The sequence below is a fragment of the Rhamphochromis sp. 'chilingali' genome, assembly GCF_963969265.1.
Source record: "Rhamphochromis sp. 'chilingali' genome assembly, chromosome: 1".
Classification (NCBI taxonomy): domain Eukaryota; kingdom Metazoa; phylum Chordata; class Actinopteri; order Cichliformes; family Cichlidae; genus Rhamphochromis; species Rhamphochromis sp. 'chilingali'.
In genome coordinates, this window is record NC_137929.1 from 1,631,282 (window position 1) to 1,652,500 (window position 21,219).

Sequence of the window (21,219 nt, forward strand, 5' to 3'; positions counted from 1 at the left end):
TTTTTCACTTTAAATTGGTCAGTCTTTTAAAAATACTTCTCCCTGAAATATTCATATAAAGTTTTAATTATATTTTCGTTGTTTTAACCCTTTAAATCCCAGTTGTATTACATGAGTGCACTGTTTTTTTAGCCCCAAAAAACAAAAAAACTAAATATTTTCCAAAAAAAACATTTGAAGTAATATTTGATTGTTATTATAATTAGGCCTTTAGATGGTCCAAAGATTGGCACCAAAATTAATTTCGATCCACTTTTAATTTTTTTTGCAGGAGCAGAAAATGGTCTCCAGGCGGCCAATGCTGCTCCTCTAGGCCGAAAGAAGTGCCTCTTCCCGGGGTAAGTCGCGACGATCACCGGGGCATGTTGCGTGGGACTCCTTTCTCCAGCACACACGTGCGATACCACGTGACAACAAATACGTCATTTCCTGTTGATTTAAAAAAAAAAAATACACCCTCTCACCGCCCTAGGGGCAGAAAATGGTCCCGCACAAGCAGCGGGCCAAGCCGCTGCTGCAAGCCGGGAATGAGTCTTCCTTTCCCGCAGGTCTGTTAGAGCAGCCCGCTGTTTTCCAGCAGGCGTCAAATGTGAAGCAAGGGCGCCACCCGGTGGACAAATAAAAAAATTACAACTCTAAGGCCCCAACTCCAAAACGAAAACGAAACTTAAACATTGACGATCCCTTTGACCGTAATTCTTTTGCTGTGAAAAATAGCGTTTATAATGGGTTTCAATGGGACGAAAACGTCCACTAGGGCTTTAAGAGGATGTGTATCGTTAGCTTAGCCACTGAAGCTAATTTAAGGAAGTCAGACTTGAATTTTGAAATAAAATTATACCAAACTTTTTTTTGGAGAATTTGGCTATATTCAGTTCAACACAGTGCAAATGGCTTGGAATTGAAAAATGCAAAAGCCACAAAAGGTCCCCAGGGCCTTTCAGGTGTGTGAGAGGTTAACACACACACACACATGTATGCAAAATTAAAGGACACTGCTATGCTCTTAATAAAGACGTAACACTGCAGCTCGGTGTGTGTGAGTCTCTCCCTGGGCCCTCACCCATGCAGCACGTTAACAGTTTCCAAGTGTCTCAGTGTTGTTTATTCACCTGACTGTTTGATAACTGTCATTCTCTGACAGTAGGACAATAACTTCTCTACGACATAGTTCATTTTGGTCAAGGTGACTGTGCAGAATGGATGTATGCACGCCATGTATTGTTTTGGATTTACCCCTTATGTAGGCACTTGTGTCTTGCGGGGTTATTGACTCAGAGGATGTCCCCGCAGAGATGCCTTCGGCCACAGGGCGCCCACTGTTTTGGCTGAGGGCCAACTGCTCAGCCTCTGTGAGTGGTGGTGGTGGAGGACCCCCACCTGTTTTTCGGGCCTCCGCTTTTTTTCTGTTGGCTATAACGGGTCACATTTGGGCATACAGAGTAAGCAAATATGTACTTGTGATGTGCTCAGATAATTTCAATATGTGCTTACAGGAGGTATATTACTGTAGCCTCTAACTGCAATTGATTTACATCGGACAAACAGACCAAGCACTGTGGCTCATAATACAATTACACCTTACCTGTTTGGACTATATTTTTATATTTCATTTTTACTTGCTGCCAGGCACGTTTGGGGCCTGTTGGGTTGCACCTGCGCTCACATCACATCACAACATAAAATGTATGACATAGGCAATGAAATGACATATACTGAGATGACGTGTTAAATGGGTGGAAATCCCTAGATCAATGTTTAGATTAACACTCACGCATTGACTCTGTCGGCTATGTTTTGCCATGCATGCTCCCTTTCCTTTGCAGCTGCGGCTGTGTTACTTTTTTTCTGCATGATGTGCATGCTGTCGGCATATGCTGCCATCAGAATTTCCGCCTCAAGCACTGTGAAATACATTGACCGCGCCTTCTTTCCCTCCGTCTCCATGGTGACTCGCTTAATCTGTGCTCCACTAATCAGGGCTTTATGTATCCTCGTGCGCGCGCTTGACTTGGGGTTGTAGCAACTCCGCGTTGATTGAACTACTTGTTATCAGCCTTTCTGAAACCGAATATTCCGAGTTGGACAGTTCGGGGTTACTCAACCCTGAGTATCGTTTTTCACTCTGAGTTTCCTAAACCGGCTTCCTGAAATAGGGCCCAGCACCGTGATTTGATTTTGATTTTATTGATTAGCATTCAAATATCTCAGTGAAAACAGAACAAAAATCGACCATAAAGCAAGAAAGCATGATACAAGGCTAATCAAAAGGTATTGGCTGAAGCATTTGCTTATTACGCCAACCCTTTTCACAAAATATCTTGTTTTTTGGTTTTGTTTTGTTTTTTGCTCTTTTCATTCTTGATTTATATATTTTTCTAATACTCTATTTTTAAACATGTTTTTAAACAAGGAAAATGAACTACACCTTTTTAAATCACTGTCAGACCTCGTATAACCACACCAGCCCAGGACCTCCACATCCAGCAGGTTCACCTCCAAGATCGTCTGGGACCAGCCACCCAGACAGCTGCTGGAACAATTGGTTTGCACAACCAAACAATTTCTGCACAAACTGTCAGAAACCGTCTCAGGGACGCTCAACTGCATGCCCGTCGTCCTCATCGGGGTCTTGACCTGACTCCAGCTCGTCGCCGTAACAGACTTGTGTGGGCAAATGCTCACATTCGATGGCGTCTGGCACGTTGGAGAGGTGTGCGCTTCACGGATGAATCATGGTTCACATTGTTCAGGGCAGATGGCAGCTGAGAATGTCCCAGTTCTTGCATGGCCAGCATACTCACCGGACATGTCACCCATTGAGCATGTTCGGGATGTGCTTGACCGGCGTATACGACAGCGTGTACCAGTTCCCACGAATATCCAACAACCTCGCACAGCCATTGAAGTGGAGTGGACCAACATTCCACAGGCCACAATTGACAATCTGATAGGCTCCATGCGACGATGTGTTGCACTGCATGAGGCAAATGGTGGTCACACCAGATACTGACCGGTTCTGGGTCCCCAGACCCCCAATAGCGCAAAAAACTGCACATTCCAGGGTGGCCTTTTGTTGTGGGCAGTCTGAGGTACACCTGTGCACTACTCATGATGTCAGATCAGCATCCTGATGTGGCACACCTGTGAGGTGGGATGGATTATCTCAATATAGCAGATGTGCCCACTACCACACATTTGGACTGATTTGTGACCACTGTTTGGGAGGGATGGTTATATTGTGTATCTGGAATGAATTTTAGGTCTCTACGTCCATCCCATGGGGAATGGGAGCAGTAACAAAGGTGTTGCGTTTATATTTTTGTTGAGTGTATATGGAAGCAACAGAGTACAATAAAGTGTGTATAATGATTTTTTGTTCAGGACATGCTTTGTTTTATAGAGAATAGCAATGGTTTTTGACATTTTTGTTTTCCCAATGATAAAGTGAGCTGCTGCTGCTGAACTTGAACAGGTAACAAAGTGATGAGCAGTCAGGCTGCAGGTTTCTACCTGTTCATGTTTCTACAGTAGAATCACTTTGAAGTGTCTTTGTGCTGTTTCATCTTTGATTTGTGTTCATAAACACTCAGAGAAACATCACGTGACCTCATCAGGATCTGTGTTGGTGTGTGGGGCTGTACCTCAGCTTTATGTTGTTACATGCTCATTTGTTCATTTTACACAGTAACATCAAAGTAATGTTATGAGGAGTAATGAAGTAACGTACTCCATTACTTTTAATTAAAGTGTTCTGTGTAATATGTGTAATAATGACTGTTTTGAGTAATGACCAACACTGATCACAACAAAGAGGAAATGCCTCCAACATGCACAAACATTTGAGCCACAACATGCAGTTAATGTGCACAAATGTCTTTGATATGCTGCTCAGTGATGGTGGTGACTGTCAGAGCAGAGCTACTGAGAATCAATAAGTAATATCAATGATGGGATCAGAATCACTAAATTCTTCTCATCCCTGTCAGTATCATACATGTGCTGTATAATGTGATAAATGTAGAGGTGCTGGCTGTTCTCTCACTCTGCTGTTTAGCTGTAAAGGACGCCTCCCTGCCTTTGTCTCATTCATGACCTTTAATAGTCTCTTCTAACATGCAGAGATCTGTATGATCTGTTTCATAGAGTCTAACCAGCCTGTACAGGTAACAACAACAGTCACTGCATCACTGACACACAAACGTCATCTCTGTCAATAACAACATTCATACATGGAATAAAAACACATCAGTGGATCATTGCTGGAGCTGATGTTTGTGCTCCTGGTGCAAAGGCTCTCAGTTTCCTCCTTGAAATAACATCAGTGGTGGGTCAGTGACATGCTTTCTTTCCCTCTCAGGTTTAAATATCTGGGACTCTCCACCGTTTGGTTTTAGAGCTGAAGAAGCTTCTCAGATGAAACGTCTTCCAGAAACTTAAAGACGTCTCTTTTCTCTCCAAGCTCCTTAGATCACATGACCTGGATGACTGAACCTACAGACATATTGACCTGGTTTCTAGGTTACATGACAGGTCATAGGTCAGCGACTGTAACTCAGTTACTCCTGTTAATGTGAACTCACTGAGTGTTTGTGGTTTACCTCTCAGACTGACTGAAGATGATGATGGAGGAAGAGGAGGACAGAGCAGAGTCTGCAGGGTCCAGCTGTCCGTCTGTGAGGAGTGACCGGTCCAAAGGTCATAATCCAGCCTTCAGTGGTGAACCTGGAGCAACGAGGTCAGAGAGCTGAACTCACTGAGTAACAGAAATAATTCTGCACTGACATTATAATCCGTGTTGACTCTGGTTGATTGTCTGACTGTGTTTGTGAGCTGAGAGGAAATGAAAATGAGTTTGTAACAAAAATCAGTTTTGTCCAGTTTTCCTGTAAAAAGCTGAACTCTAATCTAAGAGGATGTTACTGACAGGAAACAGCTGCATTATCTGCAGTCTGTGTGATCACAGCTGCTTCAATCATGTTTGTGTCTGCAGAGGTCAGAGGTCACAGTCTGCAGGGTCCAGCTGTCCGTCTGTGAGGAGTGACTGGTCCAAAGTTCGACCTCCACACTTCAGTGGTGAACCTGGAGCAACGAGGTCAGAGAGCTGTGATGACTCCTTTACATGTTTGTGTTTCCTGGATAAATATGACCTGAAACATCCTCAGATTGTTACAAAGATTCATTAAAAAGAAAACAATGAAAGAGAAAAGATCCAAATGTTCGACTTGGTCATTTGCTGTTTGAGGACAGTGATGCTCATATCTGTGGGGAAAGTGTGACCTGAGTGGGTTCATGTTTGTCTTTAAAGAACAGAGCTGCTCTGATTCTCTTTGTGTCTGATCTGTTAAACAGTCTGAGAGGTCACACAGAGACCCAGCAGCTAAAGCCTGGATCATACTGGCTGCTGTTACTCCATCAGGACAACACTGAACCACAGTGGTGTGGATGTAGTGGATAAATCCCACCATACTGATGCTCAGAGTTAACCACAGGGAACAAAACCAGATGTTACCTTCAGATTGTGACCTTTGGAGTGGACGATGCAGATTTCAATAGAGAATAAATGTTGTTGTTTTTCAGCTGTGAAGAAAGAATCTAATTTTCTGAACTTAAGAATTTATGATGCTGGAAACAACATGGAGACTATAACACAACATTTCCACTGTGTTCATAGAATGAATGTAAAACTGTCAGACATTCATTAAATATGCAAAATGTCTACAGAAGCATCAGAGGGTCAGACGTGAAGCACTCAGTGATTTTGATCAAATGAATCATCAGTTATTGATCTGTACTACACTGATCTACCACGTTAGTAAAGCTGGTGTTCTGGTGGTGGAGGGAGACTCGGATCATGTTCTGGTTTTGGAGCAGTGATCTGCTGATGGTTCAGTTTGATGAGCTTCTTCAAAATCATCCCTGACATCACCACTGAAAGGACGTCCATGAAAACAGACTGAAAATTACTGATATGTTCACAATCTGAGAGTTTAAAACTTGACAGACTTGATTCAGATGAAGTTATTTGAGCAGAAACTCCTGGATCTTCATCCTGTGTTGATCTAATCCTTCATGGTTCCTCCACAGAGTGGAGCAGCACAGCTCAGAGGTTCCCAGTGGTCAGTCTGCCCAGCAGCATCAAACACAGCTGGACTCCATATTTATGGTCTGTACATGTACAACAACTACTTTATTATTAATATTAATAATAATGCATTTATTTATAGGTCCCTTTCAGAACACCAAGGACTCTGTGGACTAAATGACCAAAAGAAACAAACTTTGAAATCAGACGGTGCAAATGTGATCACAGGGAAACGTTTTAAACATCGAGGCTTTAAACAAAAACCAAAGTGAAACAGTTTGTAGTCGAGATCAGTGGGAATGAAGCTGAATAACTGTTTCTTCAACATCTTTGAGCAATAAATGACAAACATGATGGAAATTAGAGCACTTAAAAAAGAAAAACTAGCTGAAAGTCTGGCTTCTGTTATGAAAAGTACAGAGAAATTATGGGTCGCTCAACACTGCACAATATAGGAGTTTAAATAAATCTGAAGAATAACTCAAAATCCTACAATCTTACTGAGAAAATCATCGACAGCTAACTATCTTTGTGCCCCCTTTTCCCTGTTCATGCCCTATCGGCCCCCCTGGCTAAACTTTGCTAGATCCGCCCCTGCACAGTTACCAGTGTTAGCTACGTAGAAAAAGATCCTGGTGTAGAAAGTAATATTAAATAAATTCTAACAACAGCTTATCAAGCTTAAATGTGCTGCTGTTGTTCAGCCTCTGGTTTCCTTATTCTGGTGCAAAGTGGGCCAAAAACAAAGAAGAGAGACGGACTCGCGACAGAAAAGCCGATCAGCTGATCATTAAGCAGTTTCATGATTGAAGTAGCAGCAGGAGAGAGAGAGAGAGAGGCAGTCACTTCATATATCGGTTGTTAAGCTTAATGTGGGAATGCTTTACAAACATTCAGAGATGAACTTACACACTTGCTTTACTTCTCTCTGGGAAAACTTCCTCGGAGATGAAATGCCGAAGCTACAAATACACACAGCCGCTCCATCACGTGAGCACACTGCTCCGACGTGCTACGGTTATGAGCCAAGTTACGCCGTGTCGCAAGTTCTGTGAGGTGCTTTTTTGATATTTAATGGATCGGATTACATTTTTTATTCCTCTCCGATATCCGATCCAGTAATTTAGGTCAGTATCGGACCAATACCGATACGTAATATCGTAATATCTACCTTTAAGACCAGTTGTCTGTATGAGTCACCTGAAACATCTCCAAGTTTCTGGCTTCGATTCTCAACCTGTTGGTAGTTCAGCTCTGAACACCAGTGAAATGTTTCTCCCACTTAAATCACTGCATTCATATGAACAGAATCAACGTTTTGGGATCATGGAGTTGTGGACAAAGTCTCAGTTAATAAGATAAAGTCAAACCTATAATTGGTAAAGAGTTCGTGGATGATATGCCCCTTGATCGTAAAGAAGTGGATGTTGTGTGGACTAAAGTTCAGAGTGGTGGGTCATTCATAAAGTATTCTGTTCCAGCTGCTGGAGGACAACATCATCACTTTTGTGAAGAACGAGCTGAAGAAGATCCAGAAGGCTCTGAATCCAAATAAGCCCCAGTGCTTGGAGTTTCAGAGGGAGGATGATGAGCAGAGGAGAAACAGCAGAGAGGCATTTGTGAAGATCACAGTGGACTTCCTGAGGAGAATGAAGCAGGAGGAGCTGGCTGACCGTCTGCAGAGACGTAAGAGGATTTATCTAAAGATTTAAGCTGCTGGATAAATGAGTGACTTGTGGCACCAGTGTGTTCAGTCATTTCTCAGTGGGTCAGAAATTGTCATCAGCATTTTGCATAATGTGATTGTTAAAGTTGTATTTTTATTATTATTATTCAGAACTTCCAGCTACAGTTTGTCATCGTAACCTTAAATCTGCTCTGAAGAAGAAGTTCCAGTGTGTGTTTGAGGGCATCGCTAAAGCAGGAAGCCCAACCCTCCTGAATCAGATCTACACAGAGCTCTACATCACAGAGGGAGGGACTGCAGAGGTCAATGATGAACATGAGGTCAGACAGATTGAAACAGCATCCAGGAAACCAGACAGACCAGAAACAACAATCAGACAAGAAGACATCTTTAAAGCCTCACCTGGAAGAGACGAACCAATCAGAACAGTGCTGACAAAGGGAGTGGCTGGCATTGGGAAAACAGTCTTAACACAGAAATACAGCCTGGACTGGGCTGAAGACAAAGCCAACCAGGACATCCAGTTCATATTTCCATTCACTTTCAGAGAGCTGAATGTGCTGAAAGAGGAAAAGTTCAGCTTGGTGGGACTTGTTCATCACTTCTTTACTGAAACCAAAGAAGCAGGAATCTGCAGCTTTGAAGACTTCCAGGTTGTGTTCATCTTTGATGGTCTGGATGAGTGTCGACTTCCTCTGGACTTCCACAAAACTACAATCCTAACTGACCCTAGAAAGTCCACCTCAGTGGATGTGCTGCTGATAAACCTCATCAGGGGGAAACTGCTTCCCTCTGCTTGCCTCTGGATAACCACACGACCTGCAGCAGCCAATCAGATCCCTCCTGACTGTGTTGGCATGGTGACAGAGGTCAGAGGGTTCACTGACCCACAGAAGGAGGAGTACTTCAGGAAGAGAATCAGAGATGAGGAGCAGGCCAGCAGCATCATCTCCCACATCAAGACATCACGAAGCCTCCACATCATGTGCCACATCCCAGTCTTCTGCTGGATCACTGCTACAGTTCTGGAGGATGTGCTGGAAACCAGAGAGGGAGGACAGCTACCCAAGACCCTGACTGCGATGTACATCCACTTCCTGGTGGTTCAGGCCAAAGTGAAGAAGGTCAAGTATGATGGAGGAGCTGAGACAGATCCACACTGGAGTCCAGAGAGCAGGAAGATGATGGAGTCTCTGGGAAAACTGGCTTTTGATCAGCTGCAGAAAGGAAACCTGATCTTCTATGAATCAGACCTGACAGAGTGTGGCATCGATATCAGAGCAGCCTCAGTGTACTCAGGAGTGTTCACACAGATCTTTAAAGAGGAGAGAGGACTGTACCAGGACAAGGTGTTCTGTTTCATCCATCTGAGTGTTCAGGAGTTTCTGGCTGCTCTTCATGTCCATCTGACCTTCATCAACTCTGGACTCAATCTGCTGGAAGAACAACAAACAACCTCCCAGAAGTCTGAAACAGGAGAATCTGCAGAGAAACCCTTCTACCAGAGTGCTGTGAACAAGGCCTTACAGAGTCCAAATGGACACCTGGACTTGTTCCTCCGCTTCCTCCTGGGTCTTTCACTGCAGACCAATCAGACTCTCTTACGAGCCCTGCTGACACAGACAGGAAGTAGCTCACAGACCAATCAGGAAACAGTCCAGTACATCAAGGAGAAGCTCAGTGAGAATCTGTCTGCAGAGAAAAGCATCAATCTGATCCACTGTCTGAATGAACTGAATGATCGTTCTCTAGTGGAGGAGATCCAACAATACAGGACTTCAGGAAGTCTCTCCACAGGTAAACTGTCTCCTGCTCAGTGCTCAGCTCTGACCTTCATCTTACTGTCATCAGAAGAAGATCTGGATGAGTTTGACTTCAAGAAATACTCTGCTTCAGAGGAGGCTCTTCTGAGAATGCTGCCAGTGGTCAAAGCCTCCAACAAAGCTCTGTAAGTAAACATGTTGTCATCGCTTCATTGTTAAAATCATGGGAAATAAATCAGAAATGCTGAGTTCAAAGAGCACTGTAACATTTTTTTAAAATAGTGAATTAAATGATCATCAGTCACTCGGTAAATATATGGTAGTTTTAATGTTTCACTCCAGCATTTCTAAAACACACTTTGTTCTGTAACTCTTATCAAAGGACAATCCAGACCCAGCCTATAAGAACATGAGCTCTGATGCTTCAGCCCCTCTGACAGGTTTATTATCCTCAGCTTGTTCACTTGTCTCCAACTCCAGGAGTTTGGTTGTTTTATTCTAAAGCACAAACTTCACCTGCCAGACTTCACCTACATCTTTTTCTGATGTTCATAATTTAAGTTCAAGTTTGTATCTCACTTTCAGTGCACACCCTCCCTTTTTAAATATAAATCTCTGCTGTGCTGTCATGTTTTCATCCCGTATGGAGGGAGAAACTCGGTCTTTATTACTGAAATTGCCTCTAAGGTCGTGTTTCTTGTCAGTAACCATATGTGTAACTGTAAGGCTTCCATAACCAGTGTTCCCACAGAATTATTCTCTGGGTCCTCTACAGTTTCCTCCCACTGTCCACAGACATGCAGTTAGATTACCTGGTGATCTAAACTTCATGCAGGTGTGAGTGAGAGTGGTTGTCTGTCCCTCTGTGGGCTTAGTGGAAGAGACTGGATCGATCTCTGCTTTGTCTTTGATATATCCTGACAGCAAACATTCTCCATGAAGTCTGCATTTTCAATTTAATTCAATTTTATTTATATAGCTCCAAATCACAACAAAAGTCGCCTCAAGGCACCTCATAGATACAGAGAAAAACCCAACAATCATATGACCCCCTATGAGAAAGCATTTTGGCGACAGTGGGAAGGAAAAACACCCTTTTAACAGGAAGAAACCTCCAGCAGAACCAGGCTCAGGGAGGGGCGGGGCCATCTGATGCGACTGGTTGGGTTGAGAGAAGGAAGACAGGATTTCAGCTCATTTCCTTTATACACACCTTTAACAGGAAGAGTTTTATACAGCTAGTGTTTAAAATCCAGTGTTCTTCACAATACACAGGTAATGAGCATAATGATTATTGAATTAGTAAAATTTTCTAAAATAATTGTTTTAGTTAATATTGTATGATAGTGTACACAGAATTATTAGCTCAGTAGGCAGAGTGGTCGCCCCATGATCATAAGGTCAGGGGTCGAATCCACCGAATAGTTACCTTGTGGTACCCCTGAGCAAGGTACCATCAAGGTACCAATCGTGTGCACTGGACTGGTAGCACTCATAGTCTCAAAGGTTTAAAATAAAAAAAATTAAAAAAGGGTTCAACATATAAACAAATTTAATTTGATCACATATATTCTTTGTTTTTTTTGTTTTGGTTTTTTCCCTTTCTCTCACAGACTGAGCAGCTGTAACGTCTCAGAGGAAGGCTGTGAAAATTTGTTGTCAGTGGTCAGCTCCCAGTCCTGTAGTCTGAGAGAGCTGGACCTGAGTACCAACAGCCTGAAGGCTTCAGCAGTAAAGCTTCTGTCTGCTGCAGTGGAGAGTCCACATGCCAAACTGAATGTTCTGAGGTCAGATCAATTTGTATTCAGTTTAGTTCTGTTTGTTTGTGTGTTTGATGTTTGTTTTTGTTTATGTCTTTATCCAGTTATCCTTGTTTCATAGCATTTTTATTCATTTCAAAGTTAAAGTGAAGTTTTACTAACCTGCTCACCACAAGACAATAAGCTATTGCACTCTGATTACACTTTAACAACAATCTGTATTCATGTTTTTATCTTCAGACTTAACATCTGTGAACTCTCAGAGGAAAACTGTGAAGCTCTGTCCTCAGTTCTCAGCTCGCAGTCCTCTAGTCTGACAGAGCTGGACCTGAGTATCAGAAAGCTGCAGGATTCAGGAGTGAAGCTTCTGTCTGCTGGACTACAACGTTTAAACTGTAAACTGAATACTCTGAGGTCAGATCAGAAAACATTTAGTTTTTAGAATTATTAATTAAAGTTCATCCATATGATGTTGTATCTTAGTATGTTTATGTTTCCTTTAAAAATAGAAAGTCAAGATTTAATTTAATGTTTTAATGTTGTGAAATGTATTAACAAACTCTACATGAGTATTTGTTGTATAGACTGTCTTTTATTTTACAGACTGAGTGGCTGTAACCTGTCAGAGAGAAGCTGTGAAGCTCTGTCCTCAGTCCTCAGCTCCCAGTCCTCCAGTCTGAGAGAGCTGGACCTGAGTAACTCTGACCTGCAGGATTCAGGAGTGAAGCTTCTGTCCGCTGGACTAAAGAGTTCACAGTGTGCAGTGGAAACTCTCAGGTCAGGATTCAAACTTTTCCACAGATGATCATTTGAAATGTGACTTATATTATTGTATAAACAGGTAACTTTTACAGCTGTCAAGTGAACTTTTATTTACATTTGAGTGGATAATTGGACTCTGAATTACTAAAAGTTGTTATAGTCATGTCTTTGTTTATTTAAAAAAATACTTCATGTACTGCCTAATTTAAAGATTTAGGCTCCTTTGGGCCCATAATATATATATTTGATTTCTTTTTGAATGAAATTAGGAGGATATTGGCGACTGCTGATTGGCTCGCTGTTTGTTTTTTATTCACAGTACTTAATTTTAAAGGCTGATTTCTCAAAATGAGATGTTTATCTTTTCTTCTACAACACTTGGAGCCACCAAATCTTCTTGCTTCATTTATTCATTACAGTTTAATTTAAAGAATATTAGACTCGTAACATAATAAATACATTTATTTCACTTCTTCTTGAGAGAAAGAAAGGGATGACTGGGTGAGCTCCAGTGGTTCATCCCAGCAGAGAGAGCGGCACACTGGGCTGAAAATGATCACAGTAGTAATGGCCATAGTTTGATAAAACAGGCAGTCTTACCCTGTAGTTAATACAGGGTTCTGGTGCCGATGTGGGGGAGGGGAGTCGCCCGGTACTAACTACATACTACTAACTACCTCATCCAGATGTCTTCCCTACTAAACCTGATAAGAAGTAACTGCAGTAGCCTTATAGGTCAAATCAGTTTCACCTGTTAAAGGTAGCTCCACTATTAATGGTGTCACTTGTTATTTCTGGGATGTGTTTAGTAGCCTGAACAGCTGCTCAAAGGAAAGGTTATTTTTATCATTATTATTATTATTTAATTATTAAGTCCGGGGTAACCTGCAAGAGCTGTTTGCACAAAGAATAATACTCGGACTTTTAGGTTTTATCGTTTTACACAAGGTTTAAAAATGAATGTCCACAATTGAATTGCAGAAATTGTTATTGAGCTAATACTGATGTAGTTGTTATCTTTGGTAAGGAGACATTGGAGGAAGAATGAGCACAGTCAGGCCTAAAGACCCTCTTAATAATAATAATGGATTGCATTTATATACCGCTTTATACCTTTACAATTCCACTATTCATTCACTCTCGCATTCACACACTGGTGTAGGTAAGCTACAGTTGTAGCTTCCATATCGCGCCATCGGCCCCTCTGGTCATCACCAGTAAGCGGTAGGTGAAGTGTCTTGCCCAAGGACAAAATGACCAAGACAGAGAGAGCTGGCTCATCAGACAGACAAGCTCATCTTGTAACCTACTGGTTAGCGAACCGGCTAACTAGCACACTGGCTAACTAGCACACCGGCTAACTAGCAGATCAGCTAACTAGCAGTCCAGCTAACGGCAGCCACAAGCTGAAGGACGATTAAATGTAGTGGAGATATCAGGGATGACACTGGTGTGTTCGATTCACTCTTTAGCACTCCGTTCACTCCGGTGTGTCAGCCAGAACACCACTGAAGGCCAAATGATCCCAGCGTGTGGAATAAGGAGCTTAAGGTTCGGTTTGAGGCACTTTATTCTTTCACTGATTGATTCTTGTGGCTGTGATCACGTGTGTGGTTTCTTACAAAAAGGAAGTACACAATACAAATACATGACAAATAAGATGAATAGATAAGTTACATATCCAGTTATATGTACGTACATATATGTACATACATCAGTATAGCTAATATAGCCATATATAAGGACAAAGATCACAGTACTATAATGCAGTAATGTTAAACACAAAGGTGTATATCTACATAAATCTATCCTATCAGTGATCAGGGTACTGTAGTATACTTCTACTACATACACTATAGAAACTAAACGGCATGAGTGTAACTTTAAGTTACCATCAGTACAGACGAACTGATGGTAGTTGTACAAAATAAAGGCTTTGCAATTATTGCGAAGGGCTTCCGGTTAAAGTAAGATCAGCTGATTACCTCAAATCAAATTGTTTGCTATAGAACGCAGCTCCCACTCTTCATTAATATCATGTACTGTAACTTCCAAGTAACCATGGTTACCCTGCCACGCCCAGTAGTCTCCAGAGAGACCAACAGCTGGTGCACGTTGTAACGCTGTGGCTTTCATAGTCTCTCCTTTTTCTACAGCTTATGTGTTCTTCTTGTGATGGTGCGTCTTGAGGGAGGCTCATACATGCCGTCATTTGTTGATCCTAAGAACGGTCCTCAGACCGACTTCTTCAACAACACTAATCGGCCTGCAGTTTGTAGCTACTCACTTCACTGTGGCGTTTGTTAGCTTGTCTTTCTTTGGTTTATCTAGACTCCTCCCACAAGCTGATCCTACGTAGTCTGCCCAAGCCTCCCACCGCTGTTTGTGTGGGTGCTTTGTTTGCTTCCATCAACAGCGTGTAAGTGATACTTCAGACTTGAAGTACTCCGACAATAAAAAACTCAACTTTGCTTAAAAATACCTTTAGTTGTATCAACACTGCCCTCTGGAATAATTAGACTTTGGTGACAAACTGATGTGATCTCCATGTTTCCTTTGTTGGACTGTGGGCGAGTGTCAGAACTGAATGTACTGAGTGACATGTAGAGTTTAAATATGTGTCAGTTCCAGTTTTAGAGCTCTAAAGTGCAGCTATCATGTTAGGAATATGTTAGGAATAGACAGGAACACTGAGCACACTGAGGTCAAATCTTTATTTTACCACTCGCTGCATTCTTGATGTTCATGAATTCAGCAGCTTCATGATTGTCTGCAGCATTAATCTCATATTTCCATTAAAAGTGTTGAATTTGACTGTTTGATGTTCTTTATGATCTCTGGCACCAGTTCATCTGTAGGCTGAGCTCAGTCCATCCATTTAGTGAAATGATGTTTAAAGGTCTCCTTCTTCTGTGAGCGTGCACAGATCCTGAAGTAGAAAGCCTGGGTTAACAGAGAAATGATCATCGCTGTGATGATGCTCATCATCTCTGACTGGGATTTGAGGTTTTGTCAAAGCAGGAAACACAAAGAAAGCCTGGCTATGTTGGACTGGGTGTGGAAGCAGCTCCCAGTTTGAGTTCAGGAGACAGACACCCTCACTACTTTGAAGATCAGCTTCAAACTTTCCTTTTTGATAAAACTTATAGTTAGAGCTGGATCAGGTGACCCTGAACCATCCCTTAGTTATGCTGCCATAGAGATGGATAACAGACGGATTGTTGTTTTGTGTGTCTGCAGTCTGTCAGGCTGTCTGATCACAGAGGAAGGCTGTACTTCTCTGGCCTCAGCTCTGAGCTCCAACCCCTCCCATCTGAGAGAGCTTGACCTGAGCTACAATCATCCAGGTCCCTCAGGAATGAAGCTGCTGTCGGCTGGACTGAAGGATCCAGGCTGGAGACTGGACACTCTCAGGTATGGAGAGAATGTCTGATAGAGGAGGAAGAGCTGGAAACATTTCCTGTGTCCTTCACTCACTTCCTGTTTGTTTCCTGCAGATGAGACATGAACAATCACACATGCAGGAATATTTTCAGGGACAGACACACTAGTCTAGCTGGATAGTACATGGATATTTATGTAGGGGGTCTCCAAGGAGTCTGTTTGCAGGAACATTAATGATAACTGATATGTTGAGAGTTTCATTAAAAGTAGACCTACAGTTACCGTATTTTCACGACCATAAGACGCACTGTACTAAAAGGCGCAGTCTCAGTTATGTGTGCCATTACTGTATTTAACACACACATAAGGCGCACTGGATTATAGGGCGCATACAAGTACCGTATGCGTATTTAAAAATAAAGCGGGAGCAAACCTGAGTTCGGTACCTTACTCACATTTTTATTACCAGTAATCGTCATCATCAACAACACACAAGCATACAAGTGTGCGTATTTAAAAATAAAGCAGAAGCAAAACATAGTTTGGTACTCACATTTTTATCATCAATCAAACCCATCGAAGTCCTCATCCTCTGTGTCTGAATTGAACAGCTGCGCTAAATCTCCATCAAATATTCCAGGTTCACTTTCTTCACTGTCAGAGTCACTTTCCGTGCCGTGCGGCTCCTCAGAAATGATGCCGGCTTTTGCGAAAGCTCGAACAACAGTGCCAGCAGACATGTTAGCCCAAGCATCTACAATCCATTGGCAAATTGTGGCGTAACTCGCCCGGCACTGCCTTCCACTCTTGGTGAAACTGTGGTCTCCATCGGTCATCCATCGCATGGTGATGCGTGGAAAAAACCACCTGGTCTCCTTACATACACCTCCCTCAGCCAGTCTTTCATCATTTCCTCATCCATCCAGCCCTTTTCATTTGCCTTAATGATGATTCCTGCTGGAAACTTCTCTTTAGGCAAAGTCTTTCGCTTAAAAATCACCATAGGCGGCAGTTTCTGTCCATTAGCATGGCAGCCAAGCACAACAGTAAAAGAAGACTTTTCGTGCCCCGTTGTGCTTATCGCTACCGTGCTGGTCCCCTTCTTCTCCACAGTGTGACTCACCGGGATGTCGAAAGTGAGCGGGACCTCGTCCATGTTTGTGATGTGGCTGGGCTGGATGTGTTTGTCGCCGATGTGTTTGCTGCAGTAGGAGCGGAAGATGGCCAGCTTTTCCTTATAATCCGCTGGAAGTTGCTGCGCTACCATAGTCCTGGTCCGGATGGAAAAATGGCACTGTTTCATAAAACGAAAGCACCAAGACGGACCTCCTTGGAAATGTTCAATGTTCATCTCTTCAGCTAGTGAAACTGCTTTTAGCCGAATGGTGACCGTCGAAACGCTTCTCCCGCTCGTTCTTTGCTCGATGATCCACCGCTCGAGCCTTTCCTCCAACTCGGGCCACCTCGCCTTATGTCCGCGGAAACTCAGCTGCGTTTTCTTGACCTGCCGGAGCTTGTTTTCTAGCTTCCTCCATTTGCGAACCATCGATTCGTTAATCTTTTTTTAATTTATTTTTTTTAAATTTTTTTTTTTTGTGTCCCGGTTGGATCTATAGCCATCAGAATTGTTGTCTTAAGGCCAAGAAAGATGCCAAGCGGATTTATTTTACCAAATGGATCATCATGGCCTTGCCATATTGGTCCATTTGATTGACCTTTATTATAATGATGAATTTATTTCATTTTCAGTTGCTACAAACGGGACAGACATAACTGTGGGATAGGACAGGGGGAAAGAATGAAAGAAAGAGAGGGAGAGAAAGGAAACCAAAGGGGAGAAGAGACGGTGAGAAGGGGGGGAAGAGAGAAAATCGATTCGTTAATCTTAAATTCTCTCGCCGCTGCTCGATTTCCATGTTCCTCCGCGTAGCTGATGGCCTTCAGTTTAAACTGTGCTTCGTAAGCGTGTCTCTTTTCCATTTTCAGGGTTGTTAAAACAACGATGTCCTGCATAATGCACATACCTGTCCTTTTATACAGGTATATGCGATTGTCCCGGTATATACGATCAACGCCCACACTTCACCCTTTAGCGTTCTCATGGTGTTCTCTACTACGTCCTCCTTACAACACACAGGGCGCACTGCACTATAGGGCGTGCCGCACTTTTTAAAGAAAATCTAAGGCTTTTATGTGCACCTTATAGTTGCGAAAATACGGTAGGTCCATAAATATTTGGACAGAGACAACATTTTGTAACTTTAGATACACTTTATTAGGTCACAGGTGTACTATACCTGAGATAGTGGCCACTGTGTACCTAATAAGGTGTCAGCCATGTGTATGTTTCCCATGCTGTATGTCCACAGTCACAGTGACAGTCAGTGACGCTGACAGAAGGATGGAATAAGGCTGTGAATCATTTCAGTCTGTGTGTGTGACAAAGAGGCAGACAGGAGCAGCTAACATTTGGAAATGGAAGCTTAAATAATGACAAACTCTACATTCACAGCTGAATTCACAATAGATTTGTTATCAAGTGCACATTTAGCAGCTAATGCTAATACTGTTTTCCCTTTCTACAACTTGAGCAGCTATTGCTAAGTAGGCCACTTTGCTCTGCTAAGGATTTGTGTGACCATGATGGAAACTCTGATAAGCTAATGCTGCTAAGCTAATGCTATTTATGGGCCCTGTTAGAATCAATATTTCATTCTCATTCTGTTGTTTGAGAAGAATATTAATGTCTCACGTCATTATAACACAAGAGAAAGGGGTGTTAGCGTTAGGTACTAATGCTTATTCACCTCAAATTATCTTTAGCTACTAATGGCAGCCTACTTAGCATTAACTCCTCACGAATATAATGCTAATTCACATCAAATTAGCATTAGCTGCTAGAATAAGCCTACTAAGCACTTTCTGCTCACGTTATTAAAAGGGAAGGGAAAAGTGTTATCATTATCGGGTAATGCTAACTCGCATCAAATTAGCAATAGTTATTAACGGTAATACACATCACATTGTTAAAATGTAAGAAAAAACATTGTTAGCATTAGCGATTTAAATTAGCATTACCTAATAACAGCAGCCTTCTTAGCATTAGCTGCTCACATTGTTAGAAATCAAGAGAATATGGTATGAGCATTAGTTGCCAATGCTTATTCACCTAAAATTAGCATTAGCCATTAATATTAGCCTATTTAGCAAAAACTTCTTAATGCTAAATAGGCTTAACTGAAATGAAAGTAGTGTTAGCATTAGCTGCTGATATTGTTAAAAGGTAAGATAAAACATTGCTAGCAGCAGCGGACAATGCTAGCACACATAATAATTAGCATTACCTAATAATGGCAGCCTTCTTAGCATTAGCTGCTCATATTGTTATAATGCAAGGGAAAAGAGTTGGCAAAATCATTGTTAGCATTAGTGGATAATGCTAATTCACCTAAATTAGCATTAGCTAATAATGGCTACGTACTTAGCATTACCTACTGATATTGATATAAAACAGGAAAATATGGTATTAGCATTAGCTTCTAATGCTTTCTCATCTAAAATTAGAATTGACCACAAATGGCATCCTATTTAGCATTAACTCTTCACATCGCAGGGGAAAAGTTAAAATCGGATAAAGAAAAAAGTGTTCATATTAGCTACTCGTATTGTTAAAAAGTAAGAAAAAACATTGTTAGCATAAGGGGATAATGCTAATTCACCTCAAATTAGTATTAGCTAATAACGGCAACCTACTTAGCATTAGCTGGTCACATTGTTATAAAGCAAGAAAATATGGTATTATCATTAGCTGCCAATTCCTATTCACCTAAAATTAGCATTACCTGCTAATGGCAGTCTACTTAGCATTAACTCCTCACTAATGTAATGCTAATTCACTTCAAATTAGCTTTAGCTTTAGCATTAGCTGCTAGCATCAGCCTACCTAGCACTAGCTGCTCGCATTGTTAAAAGGGAAGAGAAAACAATATTAGCATTACCTGGTAATAATTATTCACCCCTAATTAGAATTAACCACTAATGGCAGCATACTTAGCATTAACTCCTCACATCGTTATAACTCAAATGATGCTAACTTGCATTAAATTAGACTGCTGTTATTAGCTAATGCTATTTAGAAGTAGCTGCTCACATTGTTATAAAGCAAAGGAAAACGATATGAGCATTAGGGTCTAATGCGTATTTGCCTTAAATTAGACGTATGTGCTAATGGCGGCCTACTTAGCATTTGCAGCTCAGATTGTTGTAATGCTAGGGAAAAGAGTGTTAGCATTAGCCGTTCACATTGTTATAACGTTAAGGGAAATAGTGTTAGCGTTAGCTACTCACATTGTTAAAAAGTAAGTGTTAGCATTTGTGCATAATGCTAATACACATCAAATTAGCATTAGTTAATAACGGCAGCCTATTTAGCATTAGCAGATAATGTTGACCTTGGCCCACTGGAAAAGTTAAGAACTAAAGATTTAGAGCTATCGAGAAACACTCCTTTCTCATTTGAGAAACAAATAAATTCTGTTAGTAAAACCAGCTGTAAGCTTTATATTGTTGATTGTCATTTCCCATATGGAAAAGATATATAAATCTTATAAAGTTTGTATCTGTCTTGTGTGAAACTTGTATGAAAATGTTTTGGATACTTACTAAAACAATATATGAAAGTAATGAGAAAGTGGCTACTTTCATGAGTATGACTTTCATCAAATAAGTTTTTAGTCTTTTCCATATGGGTTATGCTTAAAAATATTTACTCATACATGCTTAGTTTTATAATCGATTGGATGATGATAGAGGTTTGATCCTTAGTAGTCTGTAAAGACTCTGTGTGCCTTCCAGAGTGCTCTGGCATGCACACACCACTTGGGGCCATGAGAGAGGTCGTACCCTCTCTTACTGATTTATGGTGTAGGACAGGGGTATCAAACTCAATTTAGCTGGGGGCGCTGCAGGCAGAGTCTGGGTGAGGCTGGGCCGCATTAGGTTTTCCACAAGAAAGGCATGGTTAAAAAATTCCAATCTTCTCAAATCTCTTTATTTTTATTTTTTAACACAAAATATGAAAAATAAGAAGAGCTTTTGGCACAAGTATGTGCTACCAAAAAGGCACATGGTCTGCTTGAACATTCGGGAAAGCCGAGGGAAACTAGGGCTCAAGTCTCTCAAAAATTGTCCAAGCGTGTCTGCTTTTCCACTCACCTCCCTGAACTTTGCTTTGAGTTCAGAGTTGCACTGCAGCTCAATGAGCTCCATTTGAAGCACAGAAGGGGCATCTTGCACATCAAAGGAGAAGGGGTCCGCAAAAATGTGAAAGGTGGCTCTCTGTGTCTTGAAGTCAGCAAATCTGTTATCAAATTCCTCCTGTAGCCTCAAAATGACATCAACATACTCGTCAGCACTGAATGGTGTGCCTGCATCCACGAGTGCCTTGCATGCTGGGAAATGGCAAAGGTTTGTCTGAGAGAGCTGAGCTTTCCAGAGCGACAGTTTTGTGGAGAATGCTCTCATCTTGTCATAAGATAAGATAAAACTTTATTAATCCCTCGGGTGGGTTCCTCTGGGAAATTCGGTTTCCAAAAGCACAGCACCGACGGAAGTTACAGTTACAGAATATTATATATATATATATATGTACACACACACACACACACACACACACACACACACACACATACATATATATATATATATAAACCCATAACCCAACTAAGCTGTAGTTGTGGATATATATATATACACATCTACAGCTTAGTTGTTCCCCCT

General features: G+C 41.6%; 1 protein-coding gene across 1 annotated transcript in view; it reads left to right on the forward strand.

Annotated features, from left to right (window-relative positions):
• Positions 1 to 21,219, forward strand: part of LOC308400627 (uncharacterized protein) — a 53,712-nt gene that overhangs the window by 26,488 nt on the left and 6,005 nt on the right. The window contains exons 3-10 of the mRNA XM_080888451.1: positions 272 to 338; positions 473 to 548; positions 7,600 to 7,771; positions 7,923 to 9,720; positions 11,149 to 11,322; positions 11,536 to 11,709; positions 11,899 to 12,072; positions 15,298 to 15,471. Of these exons, the coding sequence (XP_080744577.1) occupies positions 272 to 338; positions 473 to 548; positions 7,600 to 7,771; positions 7,923 to 9,720; positions 11,149 to 11,322; positions 11,536 to 11,709; positions 11,899 to 12,072; positions 15,298 to 15,471 (2,809 nt within the window). The remainder of the gene's footprint in view (positions 1 to 271; positions 339 to 472; positions 549 to 7,599; positions 7,772 to 7,922; positions 9,721 to 11,148; positions 11,323 to 11,535; positions 11,710 to 11,898; positions 12,073 to 15,297; positions 15,472 to 21,219) is intronic.